The sequence below is a fragment of the Haliotis asinina genome, chromosome 12 (genome assembly GCF_037392515.1).
Source record: "Haliotis asinina isolate JCU_RB_2024 chromosome 12, JCU_Hal_asi_v2, whole genome shotgun sequence".
Classification (NCBI taxonomy): Eukaryota; Metazoa; Mollusca; class Gastropoda; order Lepetellida; family Haliotidae; genus Haliotis; species Haliotis asinina.
Window position 1 is genome coordinate 21601398 of NC_090291.1, and position 18094 is coordinate 21619491.

An 18094-nucleotide genomic window follows, 5' to 3' on the forward strand; every position below is an offset into this window, starting at 1 on the left:
GACCACCCGATCCCGTTAGTCGCCCGTTAGGACAAGCAGGGCCACCCGATCCCGTTAGTCGCCCCTTAGGACATGGGTTACTGAAGATCTAATGCGAATCTTCACTGGTTTCTCGGTAATTGAACCGGGGTCTTCGGATTGACTAGCGGTTACTTTGTTCAGTTACTTGAGGTTATGACTGTGATCCACTTACCCCATCGGATATGAAATTAACAAATGATTTATTATTTTTAATAAATTTATTAGCAATATTGTAAATATTTTACAAAATAACAAGGAAAGCTAACACCTATGGTACCGAACAGGCAACTAGAGAACGTAGTAAAGACATGCACAGCTGAGACACTGACGACGACACTGTATCACAGATAAATAAATAACAATATGTAATATACACTTACATGTTACGTCAATGACTGTGTCAATGCCACGGTAGTGACTTCATCTCAGTAGAACTTGTAGGTTCAATTTGCCAAATGCTTTCGCCAATGAAACTAATCTCAAGTGTATAAACAGAAACGTGTGATTAACTACAATATCGAATTAGATTTAATGGACACATTTACTACAAACTTTATAATGCGATATAGAACTGTGATGGCATCAGCACATGGTAAGAGGACGACTCCGAGGTAATAGCTAACATAGCAATAGAAATCAACATTCATAACGTCCCAGTGAGATTGAAGTGGAAGCTGAAGGATGAATGGTGAAACAAATAGTACATCTACTTCCAAAATTCAAAAAACAACCCAAAACAAAACAAAACAGGAAACCCAACAACAACTAACCCAACAAACAACCCAAATGAAAACGCTTTCGACATGTGAGCTCTACGAAAGGCTTGACATGATTCATTTCATGTCTCTCTGTAGCCTGGGACTGTATATAAGACCTTCAGTAGTGTAAGGGCAAGGTGACCTTCAGTAATGTAAGGTCAAGGTCAAGGGTGATGTTTATAATGTAATGGACGGCAATGGAAGTTGAATAATGGAATCGCCACTGTGACGATGTTGTAACGAAGGCCCAGGTTAATGCTGCTGATGTAGCCGATGGTGTGCACAAGGTCAAGGTCGAGCTGAACACAGGTGGTCAAGCACACGGGGTTGTAACATGGTGGCGCTGTAACAGGTTAACGTGGTCAGAGGTCATCGTTTGGAAACACCACGCTCCCTTGTCGGGTCTCGCCTGCCCGGGTTGGTCAGTAAAATCTGATGACGTCAAAAATCTAACAGATCAGACTGCTTTTGCATTGGCGCCAAAACAGCCAACGTGACAAACAATCGTGGCTTCTACGTGTTAGTTCCACTGTGAAGGGACAAGATCTTAGCTGCAGATGGACACGGCATAGTACCGGGGAGCGAGACCATGGTCGATGTTCAGACTCAGATTCCGAATACAGCCATCGAAATGTGTGCTTGTTAGCTGAAAATAATATGAAAGAATATGAAATAAAATTGTTCTAAAACCGGTGGCATTATTTTGTGTTTTATAATAATGACGGTTTTACGCCGTGTATTTTCAGTAACCCCTCCAATATCTCTGACGAAGACACCAATACTGTGCCTTGATGGAGAAGACAAGCGGGTTTTACGGTGCTTTAACAGTGTGGATCCCACCCTCTCACGGTGGAAACACTAACCACGACCCCCGCGGTCCGGACTCGGACTCGGACTCGGACTCGGACTCGGACTCGGACTCGGACTCGGACTCGGCATCAAACAACTCACCGAATACCTCGTGTCCATTACGACAAGCATTCGGCTTTAGGGATCTGTAAGTCCTTGGGAACCAGGTTCACACAAGGATAAGGTAGTTCCCTACACTGAGAGTTAGTTAAAATCTGTGAGCAACGCATACTTACCAACAGAGGCAGGACGGTGGCAGCGTCGACCGGTTCCAGACCGCCGAAAACAAATGATGTCAGTTTGCAGGTGACAGGATAGCTTTTGAAGTAGGGTTGGTTGTCCAGAATGATGTAACCTTTTCTTCCCTCTCGTCGAAATTCCACCTAAGACGAAAATGATGAAACATAAAGAAAGCCTTGGAACAATAGCTTGGGAACGTAAGTCAACACCCCGACTACAATAAATGTGATCACTCATGAGTATCCACTATTAAGTGCCTAGCTGCGCTACGGGGTAGCCTAGTACTTAAAGCGTTCGCCAGAGACCCATGTTAGATTCCCCGCATGGATGCAGTGTGTGAAGTCTATTTCTGGCGCACCCTGCCGTGATATTGCTGGAATATTGCTAAATCTTAACTCTCCCTTTAGGGCCTGGTGTGAGTTTTAACTATGATAGACCATGCACACTATATCTTTAATGTGAGTTGATAAACGGATTATTGTCACACAATACGTGTTTGTGTATCCCTATTACACATATCACATTACACACATTATCTATCCCTCCCACACGCCCTCTCGTGACACCTGCGTGGGGCTCAGGCAGTGCGAGATAACGTGCAGTAGGTGTGGTCTGTTGCATTCACGGTCGATGTGACCTCACTTGAAGCCTTATCTACTGCTGACCAAGGCCGCATGAAGTTAACATATTGTCGTGTTGGTGTCCTCTTGGTGCGGATGCTTGACTTATGATGGTGAAAAAAGTTGGAGGTGCACATTTGAGCAAGGACATGGGTTATGTGTATTATGTATCGTTATCCCCTTCGTCCCCTACCCCTCCTGTGAGTATGTACCGTTATGTCCTAATTACCCATAACCAGAACACACCGTCATTCATCATGTACCCTTACCCACTACCGTGATTTACAATGTACCCTTACCCACAAAATACCGTCATTCACTATGTACGTTATGTCCTATGTACCCTTAACCACTACATGCCATCATTCACAATGCACCATTTCCCACTACAGACCGTCGTTCACTATGTACCCTTACCCACTACAGACCGTCATTCACTATGTACCCTTACCCACTATATACCGTCATTCACTATGTACCCTTACCCACTATATACCGTCATTCACTATGTACCCTTACCCATTATATACCGGCATTCACTGTGTACCCTTACCTATTACATACCTTGATTCACTGTGTACCCTTACCCACTGCATACCTTGATTCATTGTGTACCCTTACCGACTACATACCGCCATTCACTATGTACCATTACCCATTACATACCGTCATTCACTGTGTACCCTTACCCACTACATACCTTGATTCACTATGTACCCTTACCCATTACATACCGTCATTCACTATGTACCCTTACTGACTACATACCGTCATTCAGTATGTACCCTTACCGACTACATACCGTCATTCAATATGTACCCTTACCCACTACATAGTCATTCACTATGTACCCTTACCCTATACGTACCACGATTCAATATGTACCCTTACCCGCTACATACCGCCATTCACTATGTACCCTTATCCACTACATACCGTCATTCACTATGTACCATTACTCATTACATACCGTCATTCACTATGTAACCTTACCTGCTACTTACCGTCCTTCACTATGTACCCTTACCCACTACAGACCGTCATTCACTATGTACCCTTACCCATTACATACCGTCCTTCACTATGTACCCTTACCGACTACATATCGTCATTCACTATGTACCCTTACCAACTACATACCGTCATTCACTATGTACCCTTACCCACTACAGACCGTCATTCACTATGTACCCTTACCCACTACATACCGTCATTCACTATGTAACCTTACCGACTACATACCGTCATTCACTATGTACCCTTACCGACTACATACCGTCATTCACTATGTACCCTTACCGACTACATACCGTCATTCACGATGTACCCTTACCCACTGCAGACCGTCATTCACTATGTAACCTTACCCACTACATACCGTCATTCACTATGTACCCTTACCCACTACATACCGTCATTCACTATGTACCCTTACCCACTACATACCGTCATTCACTATGTAACCTTACCGACTACATACCGTGATTCACTGTGTACCCTTACCAACTACATACCTTGATTCATTGTGTACCCTTACCGACTACATACCGCCATTCACTATGTACCATTACCCACTACATACCGTCATTCACTGTGTACCCTTACCCACTACATACCTTGATTCATTGTGTACCCTTACCGACTACATACCGCCATTCACTATGTACCATTACCCATTACATACCGTCATTCACTGTGTACCCTTACCCACTACATACCGTCATTCACTATGTAACCTTACCGACTACATACCGTCATTCACTATGTAACCTTACCGACTACATACCGTCATTCACTATGTACCCTTACCCACTACATACCGTCATTCACTATGTACCCTTACCCACTACATACCGTCATTCACTATGTAACCTTACCCACTACATACCGTCATTCACTATGTACCCTTACCGACTACATACCGTCATTCACTATGTACCCTTACCCACTACATACCGTCATTCAATATGTACCCTTACCCACTACAGACCGTCATTCACTATGTACCCTTACCCACTACATACCGTCATTCACTATGTACCCTTACCCACTACATACCGTCATTCACTATGTACCCTTACCCACTACATACCGTCATTCACTATGTACCATTACCCATTACATACCGTCATTCACTATGTACCCTTACCCACTACAGACCGTCATTCACTATGTACCCTTACCCACTACATACCGTCATTCACTATGTAACCTTACCGACTACATACCGTCATTCACTATGTACCCTTACCCACTACATACCGTCATTCACTATGTACCCTTACCCACTACATACCGTCATTCACTATGTAACCTTACCCACCACAGACCGTCATTCACTATGTACCCTTACCGACTACATACCGTCATTCACTATGTACCCTTACCCACTACATACCGTCATTCACTATGTAACCTTACCCACTACATACCGTCATTCACTATGTAACCTTTCCGACTACATACCGTCATTCACTATGTACCCTTATCCACTACTTACCGTTACCCTCCATGCACCGTTATGTCATATGTACCATTACCATCTATATACATATGCTAACTATATGTCACGTTACGGTCTATGTACTGTTATGGTAACAATCATGCATACTGTTTCACCCATTTAGCCGTGAAGTACCAGGTACTCACAGTGTGCCACTTGCCGTCGTCCAACCTGTAGGTTGTGGGAAGGAGAAGTCCGGAGTCAGCTGACGGGCACCTGGTGTTGTAGAACAGCTTGCCCCGGACAAGCTGCAGCACTATGAGCTTGGACGCTCTCCGATTCCTCATGGTGCCATAGAACAACAGCCCCGACTGGGATGTTGTCTTGAACTCGAAAGTTAGTTTGTGCCTGCAACAGACGAGAGGATCATTAGTTAAAGTGGCACGTATCTTCGTTGTCCTGCTGTGACCATGCCTGGTTTGTGAACCAGGACATCATATGCTTTGTGAAAGTGCCAGAGCTGAGTGAAACCTTTACCACAGTGGAACTGTTGGAACATATGCCATATGAAAATATGAAAGACACTGACATAGCTGTGGTCTTGACTGTAACATGTAACGGACACTGACAAGAACTGTGGTCTTGACTGTAACATGTAACGAACACTGACAAGAACTGTGGTCTTGACTGTAACATGTAATAAACCCTAACCTAAGCCGTGGCTCTAACTGTAACATGTAACACACATTATCTAGCCTCATGTAAGAATGTCGAGTTTTGATTGATCCACGTGACTCTGACAAAATACCATCTACATCCACCACGATCCGCGAGCGGGAGTATAAAAGTTGTGTGCTCCCGCTACGAAAGTCATATCACCCCGCTACGCCTCGGTGACGACGCGAAGTGAGAAAAGCGTGCATCGACAAGCCTTTAGTAACGTGCGGTGCATTGAGGTCAAACGATCAGCTGGTGTCAACATGGCAGCAAGTCGATTGGATGCGTGTTGTTTTGTTTTGATTTAGTGAAAACATTCAGCTAGATAAATGCGTTTTCACATCGTGTCTCGGGAAATACGGGGCTTTTATTAGTCCCGAGTAAGGTTGTATTCCCCGAGCCTCCGTACCATGTCAGTAGAGAGACACCCTCCCGACGCGCCTACCTTACGCATTTCCCGAGATAACTTATAATGGCAAGGCCTATGAACATGTGTCGTGACATGAAGGTCTCAGTCAGAATAAATTAACTATATTTTAGGCATTCTTCATTTGTAAGAATTCTCATCTGCAACTCTGCTGCTGGAGAACTTTTGGCGACCCACGCAAAGTACTTCTGGCATACGCTGGCACATACGCCAACGCCTACCTTGTGTTTTCCACAGGATATAAAGACAATACTTCCTTGTGTGGAACCATGTTTAAAGATATATAACTAACAAAAAGAAATGACAGTTTTGGACGACATATGATTTCTGCACAGACGCGAGGGCGGCGGTAATTTGACGCTTTCGTGTTTTAACTGAGTTAAGAGTGAAGATAATCGGTCGGTATCCGATATGTAACAGACGTTGGGATGAAGATGAGAGATGAGGCACTGTCTTCAGTCATAACTACCCTTGCATAAGCAGCAAGTGTCATCGCACTCTTGACTCAAAAGACTGTCACAAACAGAGGCGATGTCAGAATGACCCGAAATCAAAGATTTTGAACGGATGTTGAAAAACAATTTCTCATGTTAGTGTTCTGCCTACCTTTTTACAAGATGGTGATTAAGTGCAAGGTTATCACGTTCCTCTCTACTGACATGGTACGGGTGTACGTCACTGCGCGTCGGGATGGTGTCTCTCTACTGACATGGTACGAGCGTACGTCACTGCGCGTCGGGAGGGTGTCTCTCTACAGACATGGTACGGGTGTACGTCACTGCGCGTCGGGAGGGTGTCTCTCTACTGACATGGTACGGGTGTACGTCACTGCACGTCGGGAGGGTGTCTCTCTACTGACATGGTACGGGTGTACGTCACTGCACGTCGGGAGGGTGTCTCTCTACTGACATGGTACAGGTGTACGTCACTGCACGTCGGGAGGGTGTCTCTCTACTGACATGGTACGGGTGTACGTCACTGCACGTCGGGAGGGTGTCTCTCTACTGACATGGTACTCTACTGACATGGTACGGGTGTACGTCACTGCACGTCGGGAGGGTGTCTCTCTACTGACAAGGTACGGGTGTACGTCACTGCACGTCGGGAGGGTGTATCTCTACTGACAAGGTACAGGTGTACGTCGCTGCACTTCGAGGGTGTGTCTAACTACTGCCAAGGTACTAGGATGTATCACTCACCCGTCACTGCTGAAGGTTTTTGACAGGCGAGGCAGCTGTATCCGGCTCAAAGTCCACGGTTCGATCTTTGCTCCAGTTGAGGACATGATGTCAATCTCGGAATTCTGAAATCAAATATTATCAACCAGTGTTGTCGGTTATAGTTTTAGATGATGAAAATGTTTTCAACGAAATAATCCTTTAAGAATCAAATCAAGGCTACGGTATAACCCAGGCATTAATGTGTTAATGCAAACAGCACAGGTTAACATGTCACGATGTCATATTATTCCATATTTTGTATTTATCAATACATATTATAAGTTAGTATACTCTATTCAATACCGGGGATGGTGGGCTAGTGTAGTGGTTGAAGCGTTTGCTCGTTACGCCGAAAGCTCGGTTTCGATTCCCAATATGGATACAATGTGTGAATCCCAAATGTGGTGTCCTACAACTGTGATGTTGCTGGAATATTGCTATATTGCACTCCCTCCCCCTCCCCAATGCCCTGTGTTAACACTCAGTATATATGTAGTATTTTCATTATATGCAACAGACACTAAAGGCAAACACTATATGTTAACAGCAACTGTTTTTACTCAAATATACTATTAGCAGTCACTCTTCGCGAATCCCGTATGTTAACGGGAGCTATAGAGCTACAGACGTAAATCCCATATATTAACATTAGTTCTATAGACGTAAATCCCATATGTCAACAGTAGTTATATAGATGTAAATCCCATATGTTAACATTAGTTCTATAGACGTAAATCCCATGTGTCAACAGTAGTTATCTAGACGTAAATCCCATGTGTCAACAGTAGTTATCTAGACGTAAATCCCATGTGTCAACAGTAGTTATCTAGACGTAAATCCCATGTGTCAACAGTAGTTATATAGATGTAAATCCCATGTGTCAACAGTAGTTATCTAGACGTAAATCCCATGTGTCAACAGTAGTCATATAGATGTCAATCCCATGTGTCAACAGTAGTTATATAGACGTAAATCCCATATGTCAACAGAACTTATATAGACTTAAATCCCATATGTCAACAGTAGTTATATAGACTTAAATCCCATATGCTAACAGTAAATATATAGACGTAAATCCAGTATTCCCATGGGTTTAATAGGCCCAAATCCCACATGTTAACCGTTTTCTAGAGGTAATTGCTGCATGTCACTTCTGATGCACAGTTGATTTACGTTAACATAATTATTGTTTATTACTGTGTTTACAAAGTTGCTTCGCGTAAATCCTTTGAGCTATGCCTTTGTCACGTGATGAGAAGAATGCGGCCTACAGTTTTCATCCAAAGTGTACAAGTGTCACCCTGCTTGTGTTACTATCTCAGTGTTATACTTTAAGACTTAATGAGTCAGACGTCATGAGCTATCTTGTTACATAATATCAACGGGGCTCTTCACAATACCCCGAAATCTAATTTGTAAATCTCATCATCATTTTTCACGGGGATATGAACTTGACATTTGACTTCAGCAGATGAAGGCACGTCCCTGTCACAAGTCCACGCGCTGTCCTGAGACTTTGAGGTGAGGAGGGATCGTCTAACCAGTGCGGGACGGGAGCAAACCAATCGGTGTTAAGCTGTGCTATCGTCTTTATAGTGACCTCACACATTTAGATACCCATGGAAACTGCACTGAGAATCAGTAACAAATATCAAAGGTAAATCTGATTAAAGCTACCAACATGAAAGGGTTTGGATAGTTTGAATGACGTAAATGAAGCATTCCAGCATTTTGTCGTTAGTTAGGTGAATATGAAACCACCAGAGGAAGGCTCTCTGTTTAAACACCAATCATGGATGCTGTTTCCGTTAACTGACGCCCCCGCTCATTTTGTCATGACTTCCACTGACAGAATCACAGCAGGCACGCAGGGACCTGGCGAGTCAGAGCTAGGACAAAGAATTTAATTCAACACGTCTCATAAGGACGTTCACGTCACTACTACCAAAGCGGGATCAGTTTCACGACACTATCTTGCGACAGTACAGATCAGTTTCCCGACACTGTCTTGAGACAGTACAGATCAGTTTCCCGATACTTTCTTGCGACAGTACAGATCAGTTTCCCGACACTTTCTTGCGACAGTACAGATCAGTTTCACGACACTGTCTTGCGACAGTACAGATTCCCTAACTGTGTATATGTGGATTTAAGGGCAGTAAGACACTCAGCTAAACATCGCTAGTTCTGATTATGTTCTACGTCTTTCTATTTACGACAATACGTAATTCAGTAGATGTGATACACGTGAGGGAGATTTGGGGAAACGTCCATGTCTCGAATTATATAACAGAGATATGAAAAAAGAATCTGTATCCACTTTTTCTTTGCAGCCCCAAAGATGAAGAGAGCTGTAGATGTATAAATAGCGCCATATTGGGGGACATATGTCGGTGGTCCTGACAACCTTGACAGACTCGGTAAATTAAGCTACAGACTCACAGATACCGGTGCATAGGAGCAAATCGTATCGGACTCAAATGTACATTGTAAGCTCGTATGGGCATTGCATGTTTTCCCTGTAACAGAGCAATTTCCCCGTGAGAACGACTGGTGGCTGCTGCGATTACCTCACGCTCAGATACCACAGCGTATCTAGTGACATATGGCCACTTGGCACTTGACGTGTTTGGGGACCACAACAAACGTATAACGTCACATGTAAACTGACGTAATGGCTTATGTCACCATTCAAGAGATGTAAGTGTGTAACCTAATCTAACTTCAAGTACATGCTGTGTATGTGACAACCGGTGGTACAGTTGCCTTTGCGTGGCCACCACCGCTGACAGAACCCATCTGGCCACATATCTTCTCAGGGGGTTCAAGGGATCTCTACATGTCTTCGAGCGTGGAGTGTATTAGGGTAGTGTTTTAAAATCATTCACGTATAAATATTAGCGATTTTGCAGTGGTATTGTTGGTTTAGAGAGTAGATGATATTTTTATCTAATTGTGAACGAAAAAACCCGTCGTGCTTAATGAGTGAATGAATGTAGCAGTTCCGTGAGCTTCAGTTAAGTGTAAATGTTGCAGCTTTAAGTGTGAATGTTGCAGCTTTAAGTATGAATGTCGCAGTTCTGTCAGCTTTAAGTGTGAATGTCGCAGCTTTAAGTGTGAATGTTGCAGCTTTAAGTGTGAATGTAGCAGCTCTATCACCTTTAAGTGTGAATGTCGCAGTTCTCTCAGCTTTAAGTGTGAATGTAGCAGCTCTAACACCTTTAAATGTGAAAGTAGCAGCTCTATCACCTTTAGGTGTGATTGTACAGGTGTTTTGTCTCCTGCTGGGCGCACATGTGGTAGTGATGCCGATGCCGATGCATTCGTACTTGGGGTAGTGTGGATTCTATGTTTCAAGTACATTCACCGGCGATAACTGAAGGATCTAATTGGCAGCCCGATCAGTTCCACAGCGCAGTGACATGTACTAACTACACATCAGCCTCACGTCTCCCACATAATACAAACTATCAATTTTCTCAGAATTATATCACTTCTGAATCGTTATCCAGCATCTTGGGTGTGCTTCTCATTTCCGAGGGGTGGGGGCGGACGTTTGTCTTCCGCCCATCAGTCAACTAAGACGGAACCAAGTCTAGGTTAATTAGTGGGCACCAATACAGAACGCCATCAAGTATATATTCGTGTATCCTCTTCCGTTAGTCTGTGTTATAATCAACAAGTAGAAGTTGCCTTATTCTTTCAAGTAAAAATCAAACAAAATGACTGATCTTGTAGTCAATCGGTTCACGTGTACCGTGTTACACCATGAAGTCTGCGAACATACACTCAACATCCTCGTTATTTTTTTGTAGGCAATGCGGTCACTGCAAATTCATACACCATTGTGAACTTTCTTAAATCCGAAGAACACGACGTTTTAGAGCTAAAGAACACGCTTTCTCGTGCCTAAACAACAGACCACAGTCTTTGTGTAACAACAACACACTCTAGACAAAAATGTATTATCTGATCTAAAAATGACTGAGAATTTGAAAATGTAAAATCGTAATTACGAGGGGGAGTTGACAATGTACTCTCTGCTCCTGAGTATAACCCTTGTTATTAGGAGATCTCGTATCAAATATCGAAGACAGTGGTGAGGTGGGTTGGGTGAGGACAGTTTGTTGTCGTGCATTAACCCTTTATTGACGTTGAACCCTGTATATGACTAATGAAGAACGCCTGGCCCCCAGCACCCACAACCTCCCGTGCAGCACGCCCATCTGACGGTTACGACCAGAGATACAGGCTCAACTCCATTGTTACCCGCTGTATTGTTGTTGTTTTTTAACTCAGACATGGTATATCGTGCTACAAATTTCTTAATGTTTCATCAGTGTTCCCAAATGTCACCGGAGCAAGAAATGAGCATTGAATATATCGCTTCAAAAACTCCTAAGACTTCCGTGTTGATCTGGGGACTACAGGTAGGGTATTGTCTGGTGGAGGTCGGGTAAATAGGGAGTGGGTTGTAACTGGGTCACACTCAGTATTGGCTGTTGGCCGCAAGTGGCCTTAACAAGTCAACTAACATAATATATCAAAAGGATATTGCACCAGGATATTTCGAAATTAGCTAATCCACCTGCCTATGCAAGATTGGGTGGAACACACTCCGACACGCAATACACCATCCCGTTTTAGTTCGCGGTATTGTGTATAATGTTGCACGGCCAAGCTTTGAAACATCGGAAAAACACAAAACAAAACAAAACTATTGGGTTTGTGTACATCTGCGCATGTTATTTCCCCAGCAGGCCGTGAGTGGGACATGCTGGAGCCAAAGAGTGGATAACGGCACAGTGTTCTTGATCGAAGATACAGGACAACAGACTGCATTGACAGGCATCCACGAGGTATAGACAGGGTCGGGTGGGCTCCAAGGCGTCAGTTTAAGACAGCGATCCTTCAAGACCCAATATGACAAGGGCTCTAGAAGTCTTGTACAGATGCCCTGGCTTATCTGTTTGCATGCACTTGCACGGGTACAATTCAGCTGATTGTCATAGAAGGTTGACATGTAGTTCAGTAGTGGCCAAACAGTGAGTGTTGTGAGTGACAGAATGCTGCTACACGCACAGCAGTATCGCGGCGCACTGAATGTGATCAACTCTGGTACAGGTAAACCAGCGACAGATAAAGAGGCAAAGATCATTGCCGATGCTTGTCGTCGGCACTCATCCTTGTAGTAATACTTGGTATTAACATCCATACATCACGATCCTCTACTTTTCGTAACAGCCTAAATGGCTCAGATTGGGACCTCTATCCCAAATAAGTGGACAGTAAGTAATCAGTAAAACAGTAAAATGATGACTTACAGCGCCGAAAAACACTCGAGGCATGCATACAAAAGGTTGTTTGGTTTAAATGACGGGAGTCGGTTTAGTCGGGTGTCCGTCTGACACAGGTTGGCAGGAATCATACATCACCCCGGGGCCTAGCCCTTTCCTATCCCACCCACCTTCCTAATGATAATCTCCACACACCCCCTACCCCCGTAATTACGAGTTGACTTGTATTGTCACCCCGCAGTAGTAGTAGACATCCTTTGCGTGAAGACGCTGGGTTGAACAGGTGTATAGTGTTTATGGGTTTGAATTACCAGCAAAACAGATGAGACACAGGTGTGCGGGGTAACACTGAGGGTCTTACACTGCGTCATCGCTGTAAACGTACATGACAAATACGTAATATAGTTGTGTAGAAAATGTGACGCGTATAAGACCTACTGGTTGTACTAGTGTGATCTACTCCTAACCATCACCATACACACGTCACCGTCTCACCTGACACCTCTTCCGTGTGATATACATGCTGATTCCCCCACCCCCACCCGTCACATCACCAATGAGGGTGATATCGCCATCTACGTTACACACTAGTGCCACAACCATCGGGGGATCTACCGTTGGTTGTATTACAGTATCTATCATCTCATTAGCCCGGACACCTAGCTTCCTGACGATTACTACTTGAAACGTATACATATTCAGACAGGATATTACATATATACTCATAGTTTATGATCTTGTGTTTTTCCGCACATTTACCCTATGTTCAAACTCCCCCGCTATGTGGCGTTTCCCTGTATACCAGAAGGTCCGGGTCAATCCTACGCATTACGTTTGAGCATGAGCGATGCCTTGACACAACAGATAGTCCCCGACTTGTTGAGCAGCTGCAATCACGCTATAGCCCAGCAGTCCTGATCCCACCTGAACTGTGAAGTCGCTCAGTATGTATGTATAGATTTGTGTGGCATTACTGTAGGTGCTAGGCGTCCGCTGTACAGGTGTATGTACGTTTGGTTTCTGACTCACTAATAAAGATCTAGAATCACATGTACGTGAGAGGAGAGGACACTTCAGATCGGTGTTCCACTGTTTACCTGGACCCTGGGACATATAGAGGGTGTACCTACTGATATGGACGACATCCAGAGAGTCGCCGAGATCCTCTATCTGTACTGTACGCACTCACTACTAGTGTCAGGGTAGATTGCGCAATGGACGTCACAACTGTACAGTAGTCCAAGGCACGTACGCTTAGTGTCCGGATCGGACCATAAGTTATACGAGATCAGTTACAGTCTGACAGCAGTTAGTGTAACTGTCTGGAACTGGACGTGAGTTCGAATGACCAAGTGTAGTTGGTACATGTAAACAATATGTCTTACTGCAGAATTATTGAGGGTTTTCCCGGAAGCATGAGCTTCAGTCTAGCGGTCACCGCCGTATTCATGGGCTGAACCAGGATTTTGGGGTGCACATATATCATGAAAGTTTGGTGGAACATGCTTGTCGTGTGTAAGAGCACACACACACACACATACACACACACCCACAGAGAGAGAGAGAGAGAGAAAGGGAATCCTCCCCAGCGTATTGTATATTACTTTATTAATACCAGAGCATATAGAGTGAGATTATAAAGTAAGCTTACCGAAACTAAACGGGCCAGTGTGATACTTTTACCATGTTTTATATTTCACCTGTGATTATCCCTTTACTCTTTATACCATGTCTACTTTCATTAGTCGAGACAGACACATTCACTTCTGTTGTCACACAAAAGTAGTTCAGGGTTACTTTTATGTAAATGTCGAGGGAACAAAGAGGAGAAAGTCCACACAAGGCAGTTAGGTTGATAAAAATCAATATGTTTTGATCGAGAGAGATCGACACTCCCGTCGGTAAATACTGACACCGTTAATGACAGGTGCTTACCTTGCATGCTCTTTTGACGTGTCGCCCTTCCACTTGCAGAATACAGCAGACGACAACGTACACTGCGAAGTTTAAAAATGCGCTCAAAGTAAACCCAGACATGGTCTCTTCTTGAAACTGTCAAAAGTTTGTTTTAAAATCCTTGTTAGTATCAGGTTGAAGTCCACAATCAGATTCACTTGAAGTGTGTGAGGCAGGCGAGTCCTGGCAGTTGTAATGAGCTGAGTTAATTGTAGAGAGGACAGAGATGATATGGTGGAAGCGGCGACCCAGTCCGTCTTATATACTAGCGACTGACGGTGATGTCACCGTGGCTAAACGTGACACGGCAGACCTGCTCCTGGAGAAATGGGGCTGTCTCATTGATTGCTCACCTACAACTTTGTTTGTTTCATCATCCCGCGTGCAAGTTGCGCGTGCGCCGTTACGTCACGCCTGACTGAGCAGACGACACATTCCCCCTTGAAAGTACTCAAGCAAAGCTGAAAATACGCGTACGATGCCCTTCCTGAGTGAAACTTTCCACAGATTAGAATTAGAGTGAGTCACATCTACCTATCACAGCGTGTGTTTACCTTAAGGCACGGGAACTCTACTTGTTGATTGACAGGTGAAATATGACGGGGCGGGGCTAACTTGTCACCCACTTCTTACCTGAGCATTCGGTTTATCGGGTTCTCAGAGTGTCGTTAGCCGTCATTTCGTGGCAGCAACTTGATGCATGTGGCAAAGAGAGAGTTAAAACACACGTTGTCACTAAATCTCTGTTGCAAATATTGGTTTGTGTTAACTTGAATATAAGATCACCTGTTCGGTGAATTGTCGCGCAAGGCGAGCGGGATCTGCACCGAAGTCACGATCACTTGTCTTCTCCGCTTCCTGACCCCACTGATCCGTACACATAATGTTTCTATTCAGACGGAAGTGTTGAAACATTGTTTTGTAAACCAATATTAATGAAGATACATTATCGCTTACCACTAAACACTAGATCCTCTCACGTGTCTCTATTAAACAAGTGTCCACTCGCCCAACCCACTCTCAATGCTACAATAACCTTTCACTACATCTAAATGATTTGTTGGAATTATGGCATGAGTTATATCTCACCAGAAATATTTACAGAAATGGAAGTTAGGTTGAATGGAGATTAAGACTTCATTTGTTTAGTTCGTATAATAATCGAAAATGTGATCTACAATTATGACGCCAACGCTTTGCAAACAGACACAGAAAAAGTTGTAATATAATATTCGTACGAACAGTCGTGCTAGCCTAATCTCAGCACTAATGCCATTTTATGATCAAATGATCTCCTTGTAATCTTCCTTTCATCGTTGTCTAAAGTTTAACTTAATGCGACTTTTTCAGTCATTAATCAAAATCAGATCACGTGGAACAGGGCCGTATTTACGCAATTCTGGCATTCCAAGTTTGATTTTGTTCTGGATTATCGCATATTTGTCTCACCAAGTGCGTCTATCTGGTTTGCCAAACCTGGTAGAGGTTTGGGTCGTACTGTCGTCTCACACGTACAGCCGGTATATTCGGGAACGCACACTTTAATCAAATCACATAACTGACAAGTTTCCCAGAAATCCTTAGTTGTTTCTGTGTATTTTGAGAAGTTTCGGGTACCCTTTGTATTGTTTACTTTACATCCTTTAAAGTATTATTTCCACATTGTGCGTCGTTTCAGGTGGGTCGATCCCATATTCGAGATTTCTTTGTGTTTTTGAGAGAATTATCTCCTGTATATGGTCAAATATAATAATTTATATATTGTATAATGCCGTACCTAAAGTACATAAAGATGTTTCCACCCGATAATCGTATTGAGGGTTATATCTACACTAACTGACTTTTCACTTTGTGTCCCGTTACCACGCACAATGATAAAAACACAATGACTCGACTCGTATGATATAACAACACTCTCACGATCAGCTGAGTTTGCTTGCGCAATGTACAAAGGTTTTCACTGACGAATATGGGGGATATTTCCACAAAAATGTGTCACCGCTATAACCCTCATTCATAAATTTCTACAAGAATTTCTCTTCATGGATTAAATAGATGGAGCTCGCTAAGTCATCGTCTCGTGGTGTGACGTCCTGTGATCTTGACACATTTCTGCTGTGAGACGCGCCGGAAGCTGTGAGCTGGACATGATCCAGTTTGTGCTATACTGAGGGCGTATTTCCTAGTTTGGCTATTTTAGAAGGTTCATTTACGCATAAGACTTTACACATAGTAGAATTCTCACAGAGTCAGAATATGCCCGCTAACAGTGACTGGACTTTAATTATGGAAGGCGAGGTCAGCCAAAGTTTAAATGTGTTCTGCAACCTTTGACTCGTTACTGTTTCATAAAATGAAACCTCGAAACCGTCTATGACATGTTGATGTCTGTATTATGTCTTAAAACTTATCAATTCTAGAAATTCCAAACAAAAACTAATATAAATCTTAAATAGGACACATGTTTCTACGCACTAATGTTCAATCTGTTTATATTCTGGATCAATGGCCTCGTATAGAATATCGAAATTATATATTAATATGTATATCATATTAATCTCTCGAATGATATGTAACTGACGATAATGGTTTATCAGGTCATCCAAACACCAAAAAGCAAAGTGTATAACTATTGACTGCTGAGGCAAATGAAAAATAACTCAAATATGAGCCTTTATTACAAACATGTCCGCTTTCTTGATTAATTGCGCTCGTCTGTGAAAAAGAAAAGCGAAAATGCATTAGGAGGTTTAGCTGCATGGTTTAGTTAAGCACTGGGCGTTATTTGAGATTATTTTCGAGCCGAAGCCGAGATTCCCTGACCTTCGATTGGAGAACAAAGCACTTAAGTCTGCGCGCGTTCCATAACTATGATATCGTTGACGAACTACATTTCTTGTTTTCTTGTATCGCTGCGCAAAATAACGTCACTGATTTCATGTTGTTTTCTACAGCTTTTGGCACTGACGGTCACATTAACCGAAAATTTAAACATAATCAAAACACAGTTATCACTTATTCATTACATATAATATGTATTGCTGATTATGGAAAAAACCCAGACAAACACAATTATATGCGTAGAATCGCTAATCAAGCTGCAAAGTTGTGTTTTGCGTTGCATGTGACCTTTAAACAAGCAATCTGTGAACGTGTACTTCATCTGGTAATACGCGTGCTTCATCTGGTAAAGGCACCTTTCTCCAAAAATTGAGAATATGAATTTAAGGGTACCCTGTCATAGTTCTTAAACAAACCTGTCATGATCAGCATCTTTTGTTTCCTTTCAGCTACATACCCCTGTACTATAAATCTAGTGATCCACCAAGCACCATCACCTCTATATTATATAGTTAGTAATTCACATACACCATCACCTCTATATTATATAGTTAGTAATTCACATACACCATCACCTCTATATTATATAGTTAGTAATTCACATACACCATCACCTCTATATTATATAGTTAGTAATTCACATACACCATCACCTCTATATTATATAGTTAGTAATTCACATACACCATCACCTCTATATTATAT

At 43.0% G+C, this 18094-nt stretch overlaps 1 protein-coding gene across 1 annotated transcript; it reads right to left on the reverse strand.

Moving 5' to 3' along the window:
- Positions 1 to 220: 220 nt before the first annotated feature.
- Positions 221 to 15302, reverse strand: LOC137258387 (sex hormone-binding globulin-like). The gene is made up of 5 exons (XM_067796050.1): positions 14528 to 15302; positions 7275 to 7378; positions 5138 to 5339; positions 1865 to 2011; positions 221 to 1425 (listed from the first exon to the last, which is right to left on the reverse strand). Exons 1-5 carry the CDS (start codon positions 14627 to 14629, stop codon positions 1327 to 1329), a joined length of 654 nt encoding a protein of 217 aa, XP_067652151.1. The 5' UTR covers positions 14630 to 15302; the 3' UTR covers positions 221 to 1326.
- Between the last annotated feature and the right edge of the window lie 2792 nt (positions 15303 to 18094).

What these genes read in the sequence shown, in the direction of transcription:
- LOC137258387 (XM_067796050.1), bottom strand. Translation starts at nt 14,629, where the DNA reads ATGTCTGGGTTTACTTTGAGCGCATTTTTAAACTTCGCAGTGTACGTT. An exon ending in ACGTCAAAAGAGCATGCAAG is followed by an intron (nt 7,379 to 14,527) that starts GTAAGCACCTGT and finishes ATTTGATTTCAG; the next exon opens with AATTCCGAGATTGACATCAT. An exon ending in ACGACGGCAAGTGGCACACT is followed by an intron (nt 2,012 to 5,137) that starts GTGAGTACCTGG and finishes TTTTCGTCTTAG; the next exon opens with GTGGAATTTCGACGAGAGGG.